Below are 24,840 nucleotides of genomic sequence, written 5' to 3'. Positions count from 1 at the left end.
TCATTGCCAGCTGTTGATAGGGATTCAGAAGTGAGCAGTATTCATTCCCCAGAATGGCTTTTCTGGAGTGAACAGTGTCCATTATCCAGAGTGGCTTTTCTGGAGTGAACAGTGTACATTATATCCAGAGTGGCTTTTCTGGAGTGAACTGTGCACATTCCCCAGAGTGGCATTTCTGGAGTGAACAGTGTACATTCCCCAGAGTGGCTTTTCTGGAGTGAACAGTGTAAATTATCCAGAGTGGCTTTTCTGGAGTGAACAGTATACATTATCCAGAGTGGCTTTTCGGGAGTGAACTGTGTATATTTCCCAGAGTGGCTTTTCTGGAGTGAACAGTGTACATTCTCCAGAGTGGCTTTTCTGGAGTGATCTGTGTACATTATCCAGAGTGGCTTTTCTGGAGTGAACAGTGTACATTATCCAGAGTGGCTTTTCTGGAGTGAATAGTGTACATTATCCAGAGTGGCTTTTCTGGAGTTAACAGTATACATTATCCAGAGTGGCTTTTCTGGAGTGAACTGTGTATATTTCCCAGAGTGGCTTTTCTGGAGTGAACAGTGTACATTCTCCAGAGTGGCTTTTCTGGGGTGAACTGATGGGCATTATTCCTCTGGGAGCTTGGTCAGTCAAGTGGTCAGAGTGGGGTATTGGGGGCGTCTGTATGCAATGTTTATGGCTGGGTTCAATGATTGAATAAGCCTGTCTGAATCCATTAAGTCTGCTATCAGATGAATTTCCTGGTTTCTTTGAGTTTTGTTCTTCCACTGTGTCAGACAACAGAAATGTCAAGATGTCTGTTCCACCTACTCATTCGGTAGTTTCTGCAAGCAGCACATTTGAGTAGTCCCTGTTGTGTGATTATGTGCCTGGCTCATGTCACAGGTCAGACTGAACTCAGAACAAGAGCGTTTCCTGATCGTCCCATTTGGCCTTCTGTACAGCGAGGTCTCTGCCTCCAGTCTGGTAAGTGTCTTCTGCACTATGTTGTGTGGTTAACTCCTCTGTGAAATAACACTGCACCAGCCTCAAGCAATATTAGTCCTTTCCTCCTGTGTTTATAATTGAGGTGTGCCATCTTAGAAATCGAACAAATGAAATTGGAACGAATATTCTGACCAGTAGTTTTAACAAGCATCATATATCACTTCACTTGTTTTAAATGTACAAGTGGGCTCTGCAAATCATGCTGGGTATGTGTGTGTATATTCTTGAGTGATTCATGCGTTTGTGACAGCACTGGTTGAAAAGCCAAGCTCTCAATCCAGATATTACAAATTGCTCTTGAATATCATAAAACATTTAGAATCATACATTTATGTGCAAGAACTGTTTCTGGTAAAGATGCTATTTCTGAACCATTTTTGTCTTTTTGTTTTGTCTGTTGAGTATTCAGCGAGATGTACACTGGGCTGCAGTGATTCATCCTTCAGTGACGTGGCATAACCGTATTCAGGCAGTGGTCCCTGATGGCTGTTTAAATTAATTCCAGGTGAAGATCAACCTGCAGGGGGAGATAGTGGACCGCGGGAGCACCAACCTGGGCGTGAACCAGGCCGGGTTCACCCTGCATTCTGCCATCTACGCTGCCCGGCCCGACATCAAGTGCGTCGTGCACATCCACACTCCGGCTGGGGCCGCGGTGCGTGCAATAAGGGCATTCTGCTCCATCTTCTTGAATGTATAACCTGTGCCGAGAGTAAAACCTCAACACGGACTTTCTGAAAGGATAGAGTAGGCCTGACGCGTGGTCGAGATGGCAAACATTAGCTAATGTTAGCTAACAGCTTGAAAAGGTATTGCATGGCAAACAAGAATTGCTGTTGATTAGGAAAACAGAGAGAACAAAAGTTGACTATTTTTTTGGCTGTCGTAATACCCTGTAATCAATGTAAAAATGCCATTTTGTAGCCAGTGTACAGCCAGATGATTTTTTGCATTTATGAAACCGTTGGTAGTAAAGACACACCTTGCTTTTGATGTAGGCTGGCTGGATTGAATGCAGTAGATATTCATTTTGCAGGGACTGTGTACAGTTTTAGGTGGCTTACAGTTGCACTTCAGCCTTTACTCACGGCTCCCCTCGTCTACCCTTATCTACCCAGGTTTCAGCTATGAAGTGCGGCCTGTTGCCCATTTCTCCAGAGGCGCTGTCCCTTGGGGAAGTGGCATACCACGACTACCACGGCATCCTTGTGGACGAGACCGAGAAAGTCATGATTCAGAAGAACCTGGGACCCAAGAGCAAGGTACGTCTTCCCAGGTTTTCTCTCTCAACTCGTGTGTGACGCAGGGCGCGCAAACTGCTAACATTTTTTATTTCCACAGGTTCTCATTCTGAGGAATCATGGACTCGTCTCTGTTGGGGAGACCGTGGAAGAAGCCTTCTACTACATTCACAATCTGGTCACAGCTTGTGAGATTCAGGTAGGTGAATCCCCATGTATGGTGGGTACCAATGCACCAAACCTTTGTTCAATAGCGCAATTTAACAGAGGGCCCGCTCCTTCTGTATGGAGGTGTGTGTCTTGACACTGGGGGTCTGGTTGGCAGGTGCGCACCATGGCCAGCGCTGGAGGCCCGGATAACCTGGTTCTGCTGGACCCAGTGAAGTACAAGGCCCGTCCCCGCTGCACTGAGCCCGTCGGCGAAGGCACCGGCTCCCAGCCCAAGTGGCAGGTCGGGGAGCAGGAGTTTGAAGCTCTCATGAGGATGCTGGATAACCTGGTAGGTGCTGTGGCCATGTGGACTTAAAGCAAAAGTGATTTCATTTTGTGTGTATGTGTGTGTCACAGACTGTACAAACATATGGACTAAATGCCTGTTAAGTGCTGGCTATCCATGGGCACCATGTTGTGCAATTTGGAGCCAGAGACTGCGCAGTAGGGAAGCTGTATTCATCCCTTTTTCATCCACAAGGTGTTGCTGTATTGCCCGAATAACACAATAACTTAAAGAAATCCGGCGCATGGGGTGGCATTTGATGAAGAAAAAAAAAACACAGATTGCGACTACATTTTCCTGTGGGGAAACACATACCGACTTTACATGGAAAACAGGACTGAATAACCTATACTGGAGCCAACCACAGTGGCGCTAGTGATCACCGTCTCTCAGCATGAGCAGTAAATAAGCTTAATGTGTTTGCGTGCTAAGTCTTACATCACGCTGTCTCGGCGTACTGTTCTATTGGCGAAATGAAAACGATTTAATTTCTCTCTCTCCTCTCCAGGGGTACAGAACAGGATACCCCTACCGGTGCCCCGCCCTACGCGACAAAGGTAAAAAGTACAGTGACGTCGAGATCCCCCCGTCTGCCACGGGATACTCGTACGCAGAGGACAGTGAGTCAGGCGCGCGCTCCCCTCTCAAGCACAGCTTTCAGAGGCAGCAGCGCGAGAAGACGCGGTGGCTCAACTCGGGCCGTCCCGACGAGGCCTATGAAGAAGGCCCGGACGGCGGCAGCCCCAAGGCGAAGACTAAGGTGTGGACGAACATAACACACGATCACGTGAAACCCTTGCTGCAGTCTCTCTCGTCCGGTGTCTGCGTGCCAAGCTGTATTACCAACTGCTTGGTCTGTGCCTACCTTATTGTTCATAGTTAGATGTACTGCTATTTTGGGGCAGCTGGTTGGCACCAGAAGGCTCTGGGGGGACGATATTCAAATTCAGGGTTTCTGTCATACTAACCCTAATATCCGTCCCGAGTGCTTACGCCTCTCTGATCCCCTGTGCTTCTTATTAACGTTTGCGTCTTCAATGTATCTAGCTGGATGAAGTGCTTTATTTTGTCTTTGGCCTTGTATTAACATTGTTACCTTGCCTTCAACACTCTTGCCAGCCTAAACATTTTCACATTTCTCTTGTCTCTCAACAGTTGAAAACTGCTCAAATCCGCATTGAATGTGAATGACTAAATATTAATACATGGCTACTGGAATCCTCTCGGTATTTCAGAAAGTGTAGTCTTGTTATTTCCAAAAGCTAGAGCATTAAAGTAACTTTCCCAAAAGCCTTCCTCTTAAGCAGTTCTACTACTGGCCTTCCTCTTAAGTTCCCCTTGCTGTTATCTGCTCAGACTCGCCCCTTTCCTCTGTGTCCCCAGAGCCTTGGGGTCCCCCGGCCAGCTGGCCACTGCATGCCGTGTTGCATGTGTCCAGATGCATTGTGGGTGCTCTCTCTGAGGTCCGGCAGGGCGTGGTACAACAAGTGGCCCGAGCCCAGAGTCTGTGTCCCTCTTCGGTTCTGTTAACCCTGCTGCTTTACAGATTTCTTTGTTTTTGTAGTTTTTCTGTTTTCTGTTGGTGTTATTTCTAACACTAATGTGCCTTAGGTTTGCTGGGTTTGTGGTAGATGCAGAGTATGTAGGAAGACTACAAGGGAATCTTCACAGGAAAAGTGTTATTTTTTTGGAAACTTGTGTTAGTTACATTTTTGTATTTATGCTACTGCGTATTGAACTCATGACCATCAGATTCAGAATTTTTTTCCCAAGGATGCTTTATGAAAGTAATATTCTTATATGACATAAGTACAGTCTGATTTATTCCAAATAATATTTTCAGCTAAATTTCTATTGTTATCACAAAGATAACCACAGTTAATGTTTATGTTCTAGTGCAATGTTAGTGAAACTACCGTTGGTGTACAGACGTATGCATGCTGAAAATAAGTGGAGTTTATGATTCTTTATGAATATTATTTCAAAGAGAAACGTCTTGTGCTTGAATCCCTGAATTGCATTAATTCATACGTTTTGGGGTTTTTAAGAAGGTAGTACTTCCTTACATTACTTGTGGATCTGTCTTACTGGAATGGTCATACTATCTGTCTTACTGCCCTGCTTAATCCTGTAGATTGATCGGGCACAATCCCCAATCAAAAGACCTGACAGATAATGGATTCAGTTTCTGCAGCCACAGTACCTCAGCAAGCATGTTTTTTAACTCACAGTGATGTCTGAACTCCCCAGGGCTTGATTTACTTGTTCTTGTAGCTGTTCCTTCAACCATTCACCTCTGAATCTCTCACTGTAGTGTGACAGGGTGTGAATGTGGAGGGAAAGAGGCTCAAGATCGCGTTTGGTATGAAATTGAAATTCTAAGAGTCATAGCCTGCCTTTTATGACTCCAACTTCCCTCCCCCCCCCCTCTGGCTATTTGAGTTTTTCACCATTTCTTTATAAGTTTCATTTAAATCTAAAAAAAAAAAAAAAAAAAAAAAAGTTTGAAGAAATGTTCCAAAGCATGAGAAAGTTGTTTTTAAACCTTTTTAATTCTCAAAACAATTATCTCTTGTTGAAAAGTGGAAAGTGGGCGAGTTGGGTTGAGGGATTAAACGTAAGCGAGTGAGTATTTCATGTCTACATGTCCATCCCATGAACACTCCTGATACCCATTCAGAAAAGCCCCCATCTTAGTTTTGGTTTTTGCATTTACTTTCGCGCCGCCATTTTAAGAGAGGAATGACCACATAGCATATGCTGCTCTGTCTAGGCCTTCTTCATCTGCTTCCAAAAAAACCACTTGCAGGAAAAAAAGAGCAAATGTTCTTCCATTTCATTCAAGCAGAAATTCTGTCTAATACACACTGGTGTTTTATCTCTGTGACTAAACACGCACGCACACATTTTACACAAAGTACACGACTTGGTTTTACACAACATATCATACGGTTTCCCCACCCCCTTCCGCAGGATTTACATATTGTTTTGCGGTCTGAGAATTGTCCGTGTTGAGAATATGCACATCATATATTCATGTTGTCTTCATAGTGGATTTGTTTTTTCCTGAAGCGAGGCTGATATTTGATTCATCCAGTTGTCTCAAATACCCAGGTCATTGTTTCAACGGAAGCATTTGTTGTTTGTGTGTCTTAGGCCGAGACTGTATAATTGGATGAATTCTAGCCCTCCTTAGGACAGAATTTCAGGGCATAGACCTTTCGTATAATAATCAAAAGATTTTTGCATATGTAGCATGAAAGCTTCTGTGTCAGAGTTGTGAGCTAGTGTTTTGTCTCTCCCCCCCAGTCCTGTCCGTAGCCTGAGAAACCACTTTGCCGATGCCCACTCATGCTGTGCTGTGATTGGCTCGTTCACACAAAGCTTTTGCAAACGTCATCACCCCATCTCTCATCTGATCACGTGACGCTTTCGGTCTGCCTTTCTGTTAAACGTCCTAGGGCGCGAGTATCAATGATGATCGAATTTCTGCTGCTTCTTATCAATGACCCCACCTTTTGCAGTGCCTCTACCTCATCATTACCATTCCACGGTGCACATTTTGGCATAGATGGCGTAGTGAAGAATCTTGATTGAATAGAGCTGAACAAAATGCCGCCTTTCATAAAAATATATATCAATTCCAATTTCCAATGCCTAGTTGTTAATACAATAAAAATTGTTTACATATTATATTTCCTATAACGTGGCACCAAGCTACTTTGTAGCAGTGTGCGATGCGATTATCCATGTTAAAAAAACGTAATGGTACTGCAAGAAAATGATTTTAGTTTCAGTGAAATGCAAAATGTAATGAATTTTACCATTGTCTTTTTCTAGTTTCCACAAATTTATGTCTTGGGAAGCTAGTGGCAAAAACCATATCAAGTTCCATTTCTATAACGAACAGATTTTCATAATTGACAATTATATGATGGCCTATATCTGATGGCCATATGTACCGTGCCCTGTATATATAAATGTATTTGTATATATCTTTACCGTTTTGAAAGAGAAAACAGAACTGCCATTGCGGGACACAAAATTATTAGTCGTCGTACACCTAATCAAGAATATTTCAAAACGATTTTGTTTATTCTCTTATTCCTTTGAATATTGATAAAACTAGGGAAACTCAGAAGACTAGTAATACCAAGTATCAAGTATCCGTCGCCTTTATTTGTATTCATTTATACCATGCGCTGTTTTTAAATGAGAAATTCAAGCCTCTCCAGTTTGAAACTGCATCATCATCATTGGTTCACTGCTTCCCAATTTTAACTGTTATTTAATTTAATTTATGTTTTTGTTTCTACCTGAAATGCATGACTTGTTATATATATATATTTTTTTTTTGTTTTTGTTGGTTTGTTTTTTTATTTATTTTTCAGTTATGCCTATTTTCAATTTGCATTAATTTCTGCCATGGTGATTACAGTGGACAAAGGAGGAGGGGCTTCGACAGGCTGCTGTGGCCAATCAGTTTGTGCCCCTGAACACAAACCCCAAAGAGGTCCAGGAGATGAGAAACAAGGTCCGGTATCATCAGTAAAAACAACCACAGCCATCACTCTCTCTGTCTCTCTATTTCTCTGTGTGTCTCTCTCTTGCTCTCAGTTTCTCCTGTAATCTCTCCGACCCATGACAGAACTGACCCCTTCTCTTCTTGTAATCTAAGTGTTGGGCATCTTCACATGGGAAAAGTCTATATGAAAGACATCCGCTATAATCAGCCCCTGAAATCACTGAAAAGTAATGGCCGTCTTCCTTAATTTATGACGGCTCAGTGAATTTATCACGGCTCAGATGGCAATGCAGTGCTATACCCGTTGTCATTTTGTGGAAATACTTGCGCAGGTTGGAATAATTGATTTGAGATTTTTATATAGATGTTTTAAATGGGCAGCAGGTGGTCTACTGCCTCTAGGTCTTGGAGCTTTATCACTTTACAACATCGCCATGACCTCTGACCTCATGTTTTATGGTGCAGATCCGTGAGCAGAACCTCCAAGACATCAAAACGGCCGGGCCTCAGTCCCAGGTACTCTGTGGACCTGTGGTGGACCGTTCCTACGTGCAGGTGAGCCCCCACAATGTCTGAAGCAATGCTGCAGCGTATGTCACTCTCCGCCTGGCCCTGCCCTCTCGAGTAACTGTGGCATTATTCTTTAACTGCAGAGAGTCGCCGTGTGGCAGGTAAGTGGCGGAGGTAACCACATGCTCATGTCACTACCTCAGGTGCCAGGATGTGGCCTGTTTTGGCTTTGGGTTTTTGTTTGATGTGGCGTTTAATTTACCAGGCTTCAAGTGCAGCAGAGAAAGCATAAAGATGCTTCTCATTAACCCACAGATTGAGTTTGCATGTCTTCTACTCTGATTTTGCACCCCTTTCTTTTTTTTCTTTCTTTTTTTTAATTGGAGTCATTTATCATTACAGAGCTACATTTTCATCCATGTACCGTGAGCACCATAATTCAATGGACAGTGACACTTTTTTTAAATATTTTGGTTCTGCACTCTCGCACTTTCAGTCTGAACGGATGCAGTGGCAATGAGGTTGAAGTGCAGACTTGTCAGCTTCAGTGTGGGGGCATTTTGTGCTAGAGTTTCAGAACCAAGAGAACGAAGAACGTGTCACTGTCCAATTAATTATGGTGCTCACTGTAAATGGGCTGCGGCATTTCTTATCGCCTCTGACATGCTCAAGGTGCTTTACCTTGACTTGTCCCGTGTGGTCATTCCGTGCATCTCTCTCCTCGTGTGTGTTGCAGTGGATGATGATGTCTCATGAAGCTTGCTTGCACTTTATCATCCTTTAGTTTCATAAGGGCGATATTTAGCTCCTGATGGCTGATAGCCTCGCTCAAGAGTTCAATGCCAATGTCCCCAAGGGACATGATGCCATGCTAGGTTTCCTGGTAAATACACACAGTGCTGGCATTGGACATATTCCTTTACGTGGAAACCTGCTTTTCTGAGTGTCATTGGGAATAATGCCGATTATAATTATTATATTAATTAGAAATGAAGTGTGTTTGAATGCCAGTCCTTGCCTATATATATATATATATATATCTCAGAGCAGCGAGCTCATTGAGCACTTTATTAGGTAGACCTGTACATCAGCTTGTTAATGCAAATATTTAATCAGCCAATCTTGTGACAACAACTAAATGCATAGAAACATGCAGACATGGTCAAGAGGTTCAGCTGTTTTCAGACCAAATGTCAAAATGGGGAAGAAATGTGATCTTTATGACTTAAACCGTAGAAAGATTATTGGTGCCAGACAGGGTGGTATGTCAGAAACTGCTGATCTGCTGTGATTTTCATGCAGTCTCTAGAGTTTGCAAAAACACATTGTTTCTCCTGAGGTCAGAGGAGAAGGGCCTGTCTGGTCAAAGCTGACAGGAAGGTGACAGTAACACAAATAACCATGCATTACAACGGTGGTATGCAGAAGAGCATCTCTGAACACACAATGGGTCAAACCTATAAGTGGATAGGCTACAGCAGCAGAAGACTTAATACATCTAAAAAATAAGTCATAAATATCTAATAAAGTGCTCAGTGAATATATCTGCTTGCCTCAAAAAGATGCATACATAATAATGAGAATATAATGTATAAGGATATATAAAAATATGGGCCAACTGTCTCAAACAGGCCCCATGTTTTCTGCTGTCATAACTGGAAACTGTATGTGCCATTGGGCATGGTATTTCCACTTTAAAATTTCATTTCAGAACAATTTTTGTTTACAACCCCAGTAGTAGCAGTAAAGATTATTCGGGAGCTATCTCCACTTGGTTTGCCCATTTAAATAAGGTATACATCCACCTTTCTAACCTACTCAACAAAGTTAGTTCACTTTTGTGGTCTCTGCAATGGCTGCATGCTCATACATTCTGATACCTAGGGTAGTCCATGTACAGTAGAGTACAATGCAAAACTTTTGACACCCCTTGTCAAAAAGCCTTTTACAATTGATATCTAAGTAAACAGAGGCAACCCTGACCTCCTAAATGGTACAACATTAAATATTGAAGTAACTCCATGCCTTCTAAAGTATCCAACTGCAGTGGCTGTTCTGTCTGGTGTCAACAACCAATACTACAGAATACTACAAAATTCTCTCAATGTTTCAAACTACCCATTTCCACTGTCAGAAACATTATTAGAAAATGGAAGATTAATGGAACTGTTGAAGTCAAGGCAAGGTCTGGAAGACCAAGAAAGAGCTGCAAAAAAGAAGAGCAAACATGGGTCTAGCTGTTCACAGAACAACAATTCAATGTACTTTAAACAACAAAGACCTACATGGCAGAGTTGCCAGAGAGAACAGCCTCAACACAAAATGAAGTGTCTGAAGTATACAAAAAAATAAATAAAAGCCTTTTGGAACAATGTGCTTTGGACTGACAAAACCAAAATTGAACTTTTTGGCCACCACCAAAGAAGGTGTCTTTGTAGGGAAGAACGCTTTGCCAACTGTGAAACATGGAGGTGAGCCATTATGCTTTGGGGTTGTGTGGCTGCTCGGAGTGCAGGAAATATTGTGCCAGTGAAAGGAAGAATAGATTCCACCAAATATCATGAAATATATTCTAGAGGCTAATGTTCAAAGGTCAGTCCAGTCATTGAAGTTGAGGAGAGGTTAAGTATTTCAGCATACCTCAAAATCAACCATGAAGAACCTCCAGGAAAGACGGATGAAGGTTTTGGAATGGCCACCACAGTCCTCAGACTTGAATATTATTGAAAGTCTGTGGAGAGATCTCAAACATCTAGATCTAGAGGTGTTCTGCCAGGAGGAATGGGGAAAAATTCGGAGGGAGAATTGAAAGACAGGAAGCATTTACAAGCTGTTATAGTTACAAAGTACTAACTGACAAGGTTCCTAAACATTTGCCCAGGGTCCTTTTCCTTTAAAAAAAATAAAAATTATAAACAATAAAAATTGAAATTAAAAAGCTTTGGATCTTGCTTTAAAATTTGCAGAAAGGTCTCATGTTTAACTCTTTACCATTTGGAGTTCAGGTTTGCTTTCGATCGCAAATAGATTCATTGTAACAGACATTTAAACCAGGGGTGCCCACATTTTTGCACCCCACTGTACATGAGAACATTTATTATTTTTGGAGTTTCATAAATGAACAGTCATGTTTTTGGGTGACATGAACATGAGGGAAATTGGCAGCTCAATGTTGAGTTCAGCCATTAAGTTCCAGTGGCATTAGAGGTTTGACTAATAGCCTTTAGACTTTAAGTGAGTTTTGAGTGCTTGGCAAGGGGCCATTTGCCCATTGCCTATCTAAAGTGCATTGCTTTTATGGGAATGCTCTCTGCATGCTTTAAGTATGTATGTGTATGAGGGTGTGCTGAATCTTGTGTGTTGAATATTTAGGCGCTGGGTTTGGAAATGCTCACTAAATTTACTATTTCAGGATGTTCCTCTGTCTGACTGTACGGAAACTATTGAAGGCCTCGATCTCTCTGAGCAGGCCAAAAGCCCCACTCAGTCTTTTAGAAAGGTACTTACTGCTATAACCCTGCACTGCTTTGTTCTCTGTGAGATAGTGTGCCTGAGAGATACAGTCGTCAGAGTTGCAGACCTGTCCACCAAACAGAATATGATAGTTATGGGAAACGCATTTCACAAACACACCTTATCAATGCCAGTCTTAAAGGTCCAATGGCTAAGATTTTTGTGTTAGAACATTGTTACAAGGCCATTGTATCCCTTCCTATCATTGAAAAAAGCTCACTGACATGTTTACTCACCCTCTGCTGTGTTTATAGTTCTTAAATTCGGGTTTCAAAATATACAGTTGACGGCCCGCCACTGTACCAAAACATTGTATAGCTGTACAATAATTCAAGCTCATTGGTTGAAAATTGGTTCTAATTACCACAGCAGAGAAGGGGGAGGGAGAAACGGTGTCTAACAGCAGTGTGAAGTTGTTTGTTGTACCTTTAAGGCGAGTATTAATCATGTCAGTTAAAATAGAGTCTGTATCAATGTTCTATTGATTGACACTCAAAATTAGAGAAGGGGTCATGTCTTGGCATTTTGACTAAAGAATATGAAATGGAACACTAATCTGCAGTCTTTTATATAAAGAAGGGCCGGACCAAATTTCAGGCAGTTAAGGTGATGAGTCACGGAGAGGGGAATTATTGTTTGCCATACAGACAATTACTGCTGGTTGGATTTTCAGCAAGTGGCAAAAGGGAACAAACCAAATTGAAAACAGACACAAATTGAAAACACTTAATAGTGCTAGTTCTGAGCACGGTGTTGTGTGCCAACGGTGATCAGAACATTGCCAACTGACCAAAGCAAGCAGTCATTGATGAGCTTCTTGCACAGTTATACCATCTACTATCTTTGGCCAGACTCCAGTCATTCCATTAAGGCACAGGGAATAGATCTGCAGTTTTACAAACAACTATAAGGCTGTAACTATAACTACAAGGCTTGAACAAAAGTACATTTAATAAAATTGTCCTGTTCATTGGGTCTCATTCATGAAACGTTAGTAAGTCTATGTGCAGATTTGAACATAAACGTCCACGCTACTAAAAACCTACTCCGGATTCATGAACGCCGCGGGAAACTCAGATCTGATCGTAAACTCGTGTGTATGATCATGAATGCCAATCCATCGTAAAGTGAAAGCGTGCTCCCGGTAATCAGCAATTAGCATAAATCCCCGCCCATGAATAGACAATGATTACCATATAAGGAGGTGTAGACGCATCCTGTCGACCTGTCAGTCATCATGGCGCAAACAAAGAGAGAAAGAAAAAAGACTTTTCCGAAGCGGAGATCAAAATCATTTTGGGTGAAGTGGAGTCAAGAAAAAATATTTTCTTCTATCAGTAGTGGTGTTGTGACAGGGACAGGCAAAGCGAAGGCCTGGAAGGAGGTGACAGATGCTGTTAATATTGCCTCTGTAGACAATAGAACCATATCCGAGGTGAAACGTAAATGGTTTGACATGAAACTGGAGGCAAAGAACCACATAAGCGCACACAAAAAACATGCATCAGCCACAGGAGGAGGAGGCTCACAGGCACAAATATCACCTGCTGACGAGCGCATCACTGGCATTATTGGGGAGACCTCTCTGTCAGGAACTTCAAACCCAGATGGTAAGGTGATAATTGTTGTATCATAATACATTCTGAAAACCATCACTGATAGCTTAGTGGTTAGTATAGTTTAACCTAGGTCGTAGAGTCCTAACAGAAAAACAGAACATTTGTTGGGGTTTCTCTTCGGATTGAATGAAGTGGAAACGGGAAACCAGTAATGTTATATTGTGCGATATGGTGCGTAGTGGATATCAGTGTCGGAATGTAGAGCTATTTAACATTCATTTCAGGAAAGGATATGGATAACATATAGCCCACTGCAGTTTTGTATGCATCGTCTTCAAATTATTTGAATCTTAATAGCCTAAAGCTCTGTTTTATATTGTACAGCTCCAAATAAGTCAGTCTGCAGCCAACGTAAATTAAACATTTTTCAAATAAGATTTATTAAAGGTTTCTTTCAAATGAAAAAAGAGCCACACATAAAACGAAAAAAAAACAAACGTTGTCTCATATTTCTAGCTGGCGAGTGCAATTGTATAGGCAGGCTATATTCTTACCAATGAGCCAGCCGTTCCTCACAGCTCCATCCTCCAAACGCGTGCCAACTGCGCTATTACGCAGGATAAATGCATCATGCGTCCCACCAGGCCACCGTGCCCAACGTTTAACAGCACACACTTTCAGAATCACAGAAGTTTTTCCGGTTTATGAAACAAATGCATCACCAGATGGAGCCTTGATGCGTACGTGTGTGCAGTCTATGGCACCGATGACACCTGGCATGTTTGCAATTGCACTGAATCCCTGTATCACTTCTACCTGCCGTTGTGCGTCATCGGGAAATTTGATGTACTCTGGCACTAGTTTTAAAATACCATTGAGCACAGCAGGGAGAATGCGGCTCATAGTTGGTTGCGAAATGCCGGACCTGTCACCTATCTCGCGCTGAAAGGTCCCTGTGGCTAGAAAACCAAGCACAGATAGTACCTGTAGATGTGCAGGGATGGCATGGCTGCGTCTTGTTGGCCTTGTCAGATTAGGCTCCAAAATGTTGCATAAATGCAACAGAATTGGTCTTGGTAGTCGGAAACGACTAATCAACCATTCATCACTCTCAGCCAACATATCTGCCCGATCCCTGAAATACCTCTCTCTCCAGCGTTTTAATTGCGCCAAATCATGCAAGAGCGCAAGGTCAGCCATTGTTACCATTAACTAAGACTGAAGGCCTTTTATATTGTGGGAAGTTTAATTAGAATTGACACCACCTGAGTGACCCAGATATGGTAATTGTTTACATCCTTTTTGTGATTTTAGCCTATTATTGGCCTATATTCTTATATATATATATTTTTTTTAATTATCATTCAACATGTAGAAAGAATCTGTAATCTATTGAGTCGATTTACATAGATAATTCACAATCATGAACCTAATCTGGATCTTAAACCTGCTAATTGCCAACTAATTTAACTAAATGTGTTATATTTTTAATTGTTTGTCATGTTCATATCACGTGTTTCAAACGCATCTGCGTATTGTTTACATAACAGAGCGCAATATGAAGCAAAATGTAAATTTCCAATAGTGACAAGCATTATTTATGTGCATTCTTGAATTTACACAAGCACTACGCGTGGTCAGCAGCAGGTGTAGATTTTGTTAGTAGCTACGAAAAGATCGGAGCTGAATGAATACCAAAAACCCATAAATTTCCCTCTACTCACATTTTACACACAAATTCGTTCCGCTCACGTTTCATGAATGAGACCCATTGTGTTTTGTGTGAAAATTGACATGGTCGTTACAAAGCTTACATACAATGCACAGAGTCAAGTTAAATCCAAAGCACTCCATCCTGAACTGTAGTGTCACAGTTTGTAGATTTTTATTTATTCATTCTTTTTTGTACACTTTATTTTTGGTGTCCCCCAAACTATAAGAAATACAACAGTTGCTTGTTTTTGTGGCTAATTACCTGTTGAATTGATTTTGCACCATTGGCCTTGATCCCTTCGTGTGTGTCCTTAATAGACTGGGTTAAAGTTATCAGACAGTTATCAGATTTTAAAGGAAACCGATTGGTGCGTTGGTACATGCTGAACATGTTATGGGGGAAAAAAAACTTAATACATTTATTTGTAAATCAAAGCTGAGGATTGAGGTTGATTTAATCCAGGCTATAGTCTCGTGAATTTTCAGTGCATGGAATACAAACTGTCTTCCAAAGTTCCAAATTATTTTTGTGTAATTTGGAATGTGCTAATAGCGTTTAGCTATATTTAGCTTACAACCTATAGTATATAATTCAATCGCACGTTAATGGAATTCACATTTCTGTCTGCCTCTGCCAGTAAAAGTATACAGGCTTCACGCATGCTGTCAAGACCATGCCAGTGGCTCTCAACTTCTTTAGCACATTAGCATTCCAGACTGTAATAGAACTGGATACATGTGACCACTAGCGTACCATTCTTATGATATCAAAGTTGTTTTTCTCCTGTTACAGTGTAATTTGGAAATTTTCCATATTCTCACCCTATGTACATCTTTACTAACTGGACTCCAGGCTGAAATCCGCTTTGTTTATAATAGTATGTGGCTACTGCTGGTGAACTGCATTGTGGGATAATGCTGCTTTATAATGACCTATTTACTTGAAATGTGACTGAGTGAAAGAAATCAATTATTTGGAGATTGGCAGTCTAATGATCTATGGTTAGGTTGTGTTATGATATCAGTGTAGTGGTGGCAGATGGAAAGGTTTTTAGCACAGAAAGAACATGGTTTGTCCTGGTCTGTAAAGATGGTTTACTTCCGGGGATTTTTCAGATTTTCTGTTTTTTCTGTATACTTCCGATTTGCCTAGACAGTTTTTGAATGCAATAAAGGATATTTTGTGTCTCTTGGAGTTTCTCATTACCTGCTTAGAGAAGTTGATTTGATTTAAGATTATTTGAAGCCGTGTTTTTAAGAGCAATCGTCAGTGTGTTGTCGGTGACCTTTTCGCCTGTAGGGGGAGCTGGTGACCGCATCCAAAGCCATCATCGAGAAGGAGTACCAGCCACGCGTCATCGTCAGTAAGACTGGACCAAACCCCTTCAACAAGCTGACCGACCAGGAGCTGGAGGAGTACCGCAAGGAGGTGGAGCAGAAGCAGAAGGGCCCAGAAGGTGAGCTATCTGACAGGGCGGGGGGGTCAACCATCCAGGGTAGGGTGTGTTAAAGGGCAAGCACCTCACCTATGCATGGCTGTACATGGGTTTGGCCATTTTGAATGTTAACTAAATACCCAATAATGCATAACAATGACAAAGTAACTTGAAATGTAACCGGAAACATCCAGAGCCACTATTTACCCCCTTTGGGTGTATGGCAACATTTTATTTCACATATTGATTAATTGTGCATATTGGTTATGTTTTGCTTTCCAATTGTGCAAGCAGTACATATTTATCTGGAATAATGGAAACAGAGGAATGTTAATTAATTACATGACGGTTTTATTGTTGATACACAAAGGGTATGTTCTATATTCCAACAGGTGTAAGACTTGATGTCATTAGAGATTCTATCAAATGCTTCCATTAATTTCCTCTGTTATAAGAATTTTTGGTACAAGCTATTACCCCTAATATTAAAATAAAGATAGTTTTGTGACACAATTCACTTTGGGGTCTTCCTGTGCACCATATTGAGAAAATTATTAATTTAATTACAATGTCTTTTTAAATTTTCTTTTTTAAATTTTTTTAAATTTTTATTATTATTATTTTTTACTACTGATGATATTGTATGCCAATGGCTTCGATCGCCGGAGTTTACACATGCTATCGATCCATTCCCGGATGATTACATGATTCAATTCCCTGCCGATTATGTGATTCATGATTCAATTCCCAGATCATTTTATGATTCAATTCCCAGATCATTTTATGATTCAATTCCCAGATCATTTTATGATTCAATTCCCAGATCATTATATGATTCAATTCCCAGATGATTGTCTGATTCAATTCCCTGACGATTATTTGATTCAATTCCCAGATGATTGTATGATTCAATTTCCATTGATTGTATGATTCAGTTCCCAGATGATTATATGATTCAGTTTTCAGATGTTTCTATTTCGCTGTTGCATTCAAATTTTCTGATGCGGGGCTGGGAGTCGCCTCCTGGCCGGAGGATTTGTGTGGGTAACTCTGCCCCTACAGCCGCTCACAGGGCCAGAGGATGGCCGAGCTGAAGGGGCCCTAGGAACCGATAGTGGGCTTGGAGAGACCCTGTTGTGTTGCCTCCAGTGCAGGGGGAAGAGGCCTGCGTCACACGGCTCTCTTGCCCCCCAGAAGCCCCCACACTTGCCCTCAGTGAAGGAGAGGGGGAGGAGGAGTGTCCTGTCTTTGAACCTCCCCCTGCCCCCTCCTTTTCCTCAAACTCCAACCAGGACTCGAGGGTGGAGTCGGGCCAGGGCAGTGCTGCCTCCAGGACGCCCGCCCCGGGCGAGAGGGACTCCCCGGAGTCCCCCCACAAGGAGTTTCACTGCGCGGTCCTCCGAGCACTGAACACCAACATGGAGCTCATGAGCGAGGCTCCAGGTACCTCTGAGCGTGCTCTGTCCTGCTCACTGGAGTCTCTTGGGTTGAGTCTTCCTCTACACTGCCCCCCCCCCCCCCTTCTGTGTCTCCTCTCAAATAATCAGCCATGGCTTTTGAACCCCCTGCCCCCCCTTTCCGGTGTACCCCCCCCCCCCCCCCTTGCCCACCCTCCCAATGATCAGATTTCACTTTAACTATGGAATCCTAACTTCAATTGTGTTCTCACCCGAATGTTTGCCTGTTGGCAGATTGCAAAGGACACAATCGCATCATCTTGGGGTGGCGGAGAAAACAAAACCTTGCCTCCTAATAAGGACCGTTGTCTTCTGGGATTCATGTGTGGAACCTTACTAATAAACTACCTCTAATCTTCAACCGTCGTTTTCTCCGAGCTGACCGACAGCGAGCGGTTCTTTGGGACCGTGGTGAACTGTGTCTTGGCATGTGGGTTTAACTTGATTTTCTGTCCTCTAATGAAACGCGCGCTCTCTTCTGTCCGGTGTGCTTCTGTCTTGCGTTTCAACTATGTGTGTAATGCTGAGGAGGGGATATACTGCAGTTGATCGTTCTGCAGTTGATCGTTGACAGAATTCAGTAAGATGAAATGTTTATGAATACGTTTACCAGAGGTGCATTATAAGCCACATTTATAACCGAACACACTTTACACTGGTTGTAATGCATTGAAGTGACTCAGATATGGGCACAGTTGATTGACAGGTCTGGTTGTAATGCATTGAAGTGACTCAGATATGGGCACAGTTGATTGACAGGTCTTGGGTGTTGTGTATTCAGACCAGTTGCAGGACACTGTGGAGGAGGTGAAGGGGCAGAGCCCGACTCGCACCCCGCCCAGCACGCCAATCAGAGCTGAGGAAGGTAGGTGCCCTCGCTCTGTTCCGGTCATTGCTAGCATGGCTTCAACTACAGTGTGCCTCCAGGTCAATACGAGGAATGGCGTGAAACCTGTCTTGTGTCTCTGACCGCTGGTCTTTAACAACTAAGTGGTTTGTATTTTTTATGTGTAATAAAAGGTCAAGAGGTGGTCAGTTTTTAATGTATCGTGTACTTACTGATCCACACACGCCTGTGCATGTGTGTTTATATACTAGTATTCCATTTGATTTGGAAGACTATTTATAATTGGGGGGGAAAAAAAGATGACTTTGTTATGCTTCTCAAATGAAGGTCTAAATTGTTGATTAACAATACTGGAGATGAGATTAATCTTATCAAATATTTTTTCTAATGAATAATGCTTTTGCTTTGTCAGCAAAAGACTGAGTTAAAATGCAGTTCAATATGCAAGATATTCATATTTTTTCATGCATTTGTACTTTTACGGTGTAGTGTACACTATTCAGCACTTCTTTTTATTTGACATCCCTTACACCTCTTGGTCTTAATTACATTTGGATTACACCTATACTTTTGAAAATGTGGAGGTTTCTGGATAGATAATTGTTCGTAGCAGAGTTCCTTTTAGTAAATCCCGTAGGTTTTAAAAAGAACAAAATTGAACGGAATCAGAAGACTTGCAATGCATACGAGATGCCACGCAATGGGGCAAGACTTAATTTCAAGATTTGATAACATTTCATAATTCTCAACTAATTATATACATTTTCATAATTTAATATTGAATATAAAAAAATGCTACATCAGTTGGGTGGGCATATTGTTGAATTTAAACATTTGAATTTGGCTTTCCAGGGGACTATATCATTTTACTCTTCAACTTGCCCCAAACCTGTAAATCCTATAAGCAGCCTTGAGTCCTCGGGAATGTACTAGAATGAGAAGAACAGCATTGTACATTGCCTTGTAAAGAAAGGGAGGGGGTTGGTCATCTATGATTCGACTGAGACTTCTAAAAGCCAGGTGTAATCTAATCTCTGACTGTCTTTTGAGATTGTATCACTTGTCTTTTATCTTCCCCATTCACTCCTCCATCCTCATTTCTGGGGTCTTGTAAGAATGGCCTTTGTCCATTCTTTTTTTTCCTGGTGTTTTTGTTTTAATTTTCCTTTTTGATTTAACACGGTGGCTGTGATTGACCTGCATAGACATTTTCTCCACTTGTGCTTTTTCTTCTTTGTGGCTGCGTTACACTCAGGAGATGGAAATGCAAAAGAGTACCTGTTGCCATAGTAAGTACTGTTCCCCATCCCATGCCTGTGTTCCGCTCCGATCTCCTGCTCGCATGGCTACGCCCTCCCGCCCCTCTGCCGGGGCGTCTCTCTGTCTCTCACCAGTCCTCCTTTCTCTCCCACTTCATTTTGGTGAAGGGTGCTATTTCAGTCTTCTCATTTGACCATCCTCCCAAGTAACTCGTGGTTTAGAACAAAATGAAACTTACAACCGTTGCCGTGGACCCTGTGTGAGGGAAAAAAAACAAACAAAAATGCAGTCTGCCACAACAGGAATTTTGTTTGGCTGTGTTTCTGACAAATTTTGTATGGTGCAGAGGCATGAAATATGCCCATATAAAGCTGTTTGCCAAAGCAAACTGTTGAAACCCAATGATCTGGCATGTCATTTTCCTGTAGCATTTATAATGCAAGCTTTGTTCTAGCGTGAGGCACTGGAAAAGGCGTGTTACAGCAAGCCTGACTGCATGACTGCAGTTTTTGATAACCAAAATGTCTTCATCTGTATCTAAATGACAAGGTTTTGTTTATGCATTGAAATCAAAAGGCTTGGAAAACTGAGATCTGAAATGGACCCAGCAACAAATATCTTTACAGTAACCTGTTCTCTCTCTCTCTCCCCTTTCTTCAAATTTAACAATTTTAACAATTTGTGAGATATCTACAGTTCTCATTTACTGTTAAAAAAATTCCTTAATCTTTCTCATAGAATTACCACATGACCTCCTGTTACAGGTATTGTGTTGAAAGGTTATTAAATGTCCTGTTATATCCAGCAGATATCCATCCCAGGTATAAATATTTTTTATTCATTTTTCTGTTTGTATGTTTGGAGTGTGGACCTTCATAGAATAAATGCTCTTTTAATGCTTTGCAGATTAAAGTGTGAGCTTGGCTTAGCACTGCCATCCAATTTATTGTATGCTCAGGGTCTATCTTTGTCCCTTTCAGTGCTACATGGTTGGAAATGATTAAGGAACTAAGTGAAAGGGTGTCTCAGTCTAATTATCAGGAGTGCAAGTGTTTACTGTAACTGAGAAATTGGGCTTTGTAGTTAGTCTGCAGCCTGCTAACACAAGTAGGAATCTGGTTTGCACCAGATGCAGTGAGCTTGAGTTCAGGCCAGTAGTGTAGCAGTGCAGACAAGTGGGTCTATTTTTATTTTTCGGAACAAGGCTGGAAAATCATGGGCTTGACCAATGGCTTAATCAGAGCTGTACAAATCTGCTACAAGGCGCACCATAAATAAAGAAGGAAAACACGTAGTGTGCGTCTGTGCTGATGGTGTACTAAGTATATCCCCTAGGTCACCCATGACCCTAGCTGGTCCTCTGGGATCTGTGATCCAGTAAAGCCTTGATGGAACACATTTCCCCTGTGGCAACATCCAGTAGACCAGTGGATGAGCTGTACTGTCATAATGGCTCTGGGGAACTGGTGCTTTTATACTGATAAATGTGCAGTTCTGACACTGATCCAACTCCAACTACAACTACAATCACAGTCCAGTTATGCATTTTAGCTTTTATTCTGAGGGACATATGCTTGGACATTGTGTGGCTATATGGAGCTCTGACTTGGCAGAATGGCAGTTGTGTCCTTTGTATTGTTGTTTGACAACCTCTGTGAAAGTCATTCTGAGTGAATACAGAGTGCAATATTATTAAAACGCTGCTCAGAGTCCCTGCACAGGATTTGGTTGACTACTTTGGTCATTTTCTAATGACTGAGCATCCAATTCACTCTGAGAGCTTTCTGTACCACAGAAGCTCTTTATTACACAGAGATATCTCCTGTCAACAAGCATTCCTGCATGCAAAGGCTCCATATTTATGGTTGAAATGCACTCATTTTAAAATTGAATTGTCATGGATTTTTTGAGATCTCTACATGCTTCAAGAAAAGTTATGCTCCTAAGCAAAACTATAGATACTATATACTTTATCACTGCTCTATTAAAGCAAACATGATCACGTTTCTTCTAGATGAACCTACTATTTTACTATGTTTTTTTGGAAAAAAGGGATCAAAAAAACTTGTTGTTTTCTGCCTACTTCACCTTGTGACCTTTTGCAAATAAGTAGAATTCATCAGAACGAATTGAGTCTTCTTCCTCCCTCATCCCTCACTTTTTCCCTCCTCTCCCCCACTGCTTCCTCCTCCTGTCCCCGCATACTCTCCCCTCCCCGCCCGCAGAGTCTCAGCAGGAGCAGACCTTCAAGGACGAGAGTGACGCCGCCACTTTAAGACAGACTCTCCCCGACCTGACCCCGGACGAACCCTCCGAAGCCCCCGTCTTCCCCCCTGACAACCCTGCCCCAGAGCCAACCGAGGAGACACCCCAGCCCGAGGAACCAGAGCCCCCAGCTGCCCCTGATGCCCCTGATGCCCCTGATGCCCCTGAGGACCCTGCAGCAGCAGCGGACCCGGGCAGCGACGAGTCCCCCAGCAAGTCTCCCTCCAAGAAGAAGAAGAAGTTCCGCACTCCCTCCTTTCTGAAGAAAAACAAGAAGAAGGCCGAGTCCTAATCCTCTGCGTCGCTCAGGCAACAGGCCACACCTTCAATTTGATTATTCCATTTGTTTGGCTTATCTAGTGTTCACCTCTAGTGTGTGCCAATTTAAAAAAAAGGGTCAGATTGCCTAAGATTTTAACACAGTCGCTTCTAGTGGTGAATGACTGCATTATGTGTGGTCAAGTGCAGTTCTGTGGCTTGTTGCGCATGTATATTTAGGTCCACACTCGAAGTGAGCAGTAGACTTCTTTCCATTTTTTTTGTATTACTAAACCCAATTAACCATTAGTATGTATTGGGCTGTATCGAAACTGTCTTTTTTTTTTTTTTTTAAACAGGGAATGCAAAAAAATATATACTGTCATTTACCTGGTGATAATCCATGATTTTAAAAATACAAACAAAATGCACGGTGCTAATTCTTCATGTCCAATAGCATTGAACCTTTTTGTTCTGGAGCTACAGGTGATTTTGGGGTCCAAGGAAGGTGTTCTTTCTCTGCATTAATATATAGGATATCATGGCCTTATGTCCAAATGGTAAAAGCATTTATACTCCATATTAATATACTCCCAACATCTTGCTTCAGTGATAAGTAGACTGCAGTTGCTGATTTGTCTGGATATTTTCAGGATTAGAAAAGCACTGGGTAAATATAAATAAGCGATGCAGCTCATTGAAAGAAAACCAGAAAATGTAATCCTGAAGGAAATTGTTTCTATGGCTTTAGTTGCTATGAAGCATGGCAGCACTGCTTTACCCGACTGTCCCATTTCCCAAATGTACATTTTTAAGTTTCTTAAGAAATATGTGGCTTTCTCTTTGCCATCATACAAGAGAAATACCAGAGAAATACCTGTGGGAATTCATAATGGCAACAAAAAAAAAAATGTAATTTTGCTTTATTCTCTGTTTGGTTTCTTTAGATTAATTTAGTTTGGATTAGTTAATAATCCGCCTGGTTTTTTTGGAGCTGTTCTTGTATTGCCTATATTGCGTCCTGAGCCATCATCTCAAATGTTCAAACTGTTCAAACTCATCTGTAAGCATTAGAAAAACACTGGTACGAAGGCAGCGGCACACTACCCCTGTGTTTCTAAACCAATGGTTTCTGAGTGCAATAAGTTGATTGGTTCATCTTCTGAAGATAATGTACACTAGCTGCGCAAAACATTAGTAGCCGATGATAGACTTCAGTACAGAATAATGTGGTGCCTTCCTGTGTTTGCACGTCCAGCTCATGTCGGATTGTCAGCTCTGGGGCTTTCACCATCTTGTTTGGCTATGTGTGTGATGCCCGATCAAGACTGAGTACACCTTCAATATGCACTAGCTGTCGTAGTTTAGCCCGTCCGTTTTCTGGCGTTTCAGTGATACATTTACTGGCAAAAGTCCCAAGCTAGAAAGTGGGTTCCACATCTTGGACATTTGACTTTTTTGAGGGGCCTGCTGTTACACTTTCATTGAACTCCAAGATGCCATTGAGCCATTACCATTAACGCCTTTCACTTCAAAATTACTTGGACACAATAATATTACAGAGGCAAATTAACACTATCGGATACATGCCTTGGGCAGGCATTGACATGGGATGAATGTCAATTACACTTGATCATTGTGAAGCTTGGTGAAAACCACTATAAAGCGGTCATGTGTTTTGTGTAAAACGGCAACATGTTTTTGAAGGACTGCATGGCATAAAAGGCTTAAAGCTTGTATAGTCTTTGTACATTGACTGCAACCCTCTTTCCTTTGCTATATTGTGCTTTATTGACTTGTTTAAGTAATAACAGTACTAAGCCATTTGTCACATATCTGTTGAGTCACTTAGATATTGAGTTCTGTTTTATGAACGCAGTTACTTTAAACCTTGTATTATCTGCACTATTTTCAATACATCTATGTGCTATACCATCCCTTCCACATTTTTCCTGGCACTGTTTTATTTCATCCTTGAATAAAAAGCTTCCTTTGAAACCAAGTTTTGAGTTTATATGGATTTGAATTGTGTGATTATTACTTGAGAGGGGAAAGGAACTAAATTCATGCATCTTTTTTTTCCCAGAAATTAAAGGTTTAAAGGGGCAGTTCACCAAAAAATGAGATTAAAGTATGTTTCCACTTACCCAGAGTACCATCGATCCATCCAGATAATGAAATGGAACATTACCAAACTGAAGAAAGGGGGGACTGCAATTACTGTGCTCCATTTTGACCTCCTGCAGCATATTGTGTGCACAAATTATGGTCTTTAAATTAACTAAAAAAGGAATTGCACTATCAATACCCGTTTCAATAGCTCATATGTTTGAGTATGTTAACCTTGGAATTCACTGAATTTCTCTGCTCTGCAGCACGATTGGTGAGAAAGTTGGAACATAATTAAACATCAGATAATGTGATCCCACAGTATTTTCTTCAGATGTGTGCACACCCCCATTCTAATACATTACATTACATGTTATTTGGCTGACCCTTTTATCTAAAGCTTAGACTACGCAGGAAACAATCCCCCCTGGATCAATGTGGGGTCTTATCATGGCTACAGGGATCAAACCACCGTAGCCACGTAGCCCAGGCAGACCACATAGAAGTTGGCATTCCATTAGGCTGTGCATCATAATTCTTCATTGATGTATTAATTAAAATATGAGGGTTGCTGAAATCCATCTGTATAAATTAATTAAGAAGAGTATTACAGTTTTTTGGAATCCACTACTTTATCAGCCTTGCTTGAATAGGTCCAAAAAAATAC

The 24,840-nt window shown here is 41.6% G+C and overlaps 1 protein-coding gene across 9 annotated transcripts in view; it reads left to right on the top strand.

The window, feature by feature from the left end:
• The window catches only part of add1 (adducin 1 (alpha)), a 43,498-nt gene extending 19,432 nt beyond the window's left edge, over positions 1-24,066 (top strand). Inside the window, exons 5-18 of one of the 9 annotated variants that reach the window (XM_061261919.1) lie at positions 883-963; positions 1,490-1,639; positions 2,103-2,246; positions 2,326-2,424; positions 2,551-2,724; positions 3,230-3,574; positions 7,160-7,255; positions 7,712-7,801; positions 7,900-7,917; positions 11,169-11,255; positions 15,842-15,998; positions 18,216-18,299; positions 19,537-19,570; positions 21,767-21,908. In XM_061261919.1, the coding sequence (XP_061117903.1) occupies positions 883-963; positions 1,490-1,639; positions 2,103-2,246; positions 2,326-2,424; positions 2,551-2,724; positions 3,230-3,574; positions 7,160-7,255; positions 7,712-7,801; positions 7,900-7,917; positions 11,169-11,255; positions 15,842-15,998; positions 18,216-18,299; positions 19,537-19,570; position 21,767 (1,560 nt within the window). In that variant the 3' untranslated portion in view covers positions 21,768-21,908. Of the gene's footprint in view, positions 1-882; positions 964-1,489; positions 1,640-2,102; positions 2,247-2,325; positions 2,425-2,550; positions 2,725-3,229; positions 3,575-7,159; positions 7,256-7,711; positions 7,802-7,899; positions 7,918-11,168; positions 11,256-15,841; positions 15,999-18,215; positions 18,300-19,536; positions 19,572-21,766 lie in introns of those variants that run through there. The other 8 variants (XM_061261915.1, XM_061261911.1, XM_061261920.1 and 5 more) reach the window with 8 other exon arrangements.
• The last annotated feature ends 774 nt before the right edge of the window (positions 24,067-24,840 follow it).

This window comes from Conger conger, chromosome 12, assembly GCF_963514075.1.
Source record: "Conger conger chromosome 12, fConCon1.1, whole genome shotgun sequence".
NCBI lineage: Eukaryota > Metazoa > Chordata > Actinopteri > Anguilliformes > Congridae > Conger > Conger conger.
Note: the sequence above shows the minus strand (reverse complement) of the source record. Positions and strands in the feature narration are given on the sequence as shown.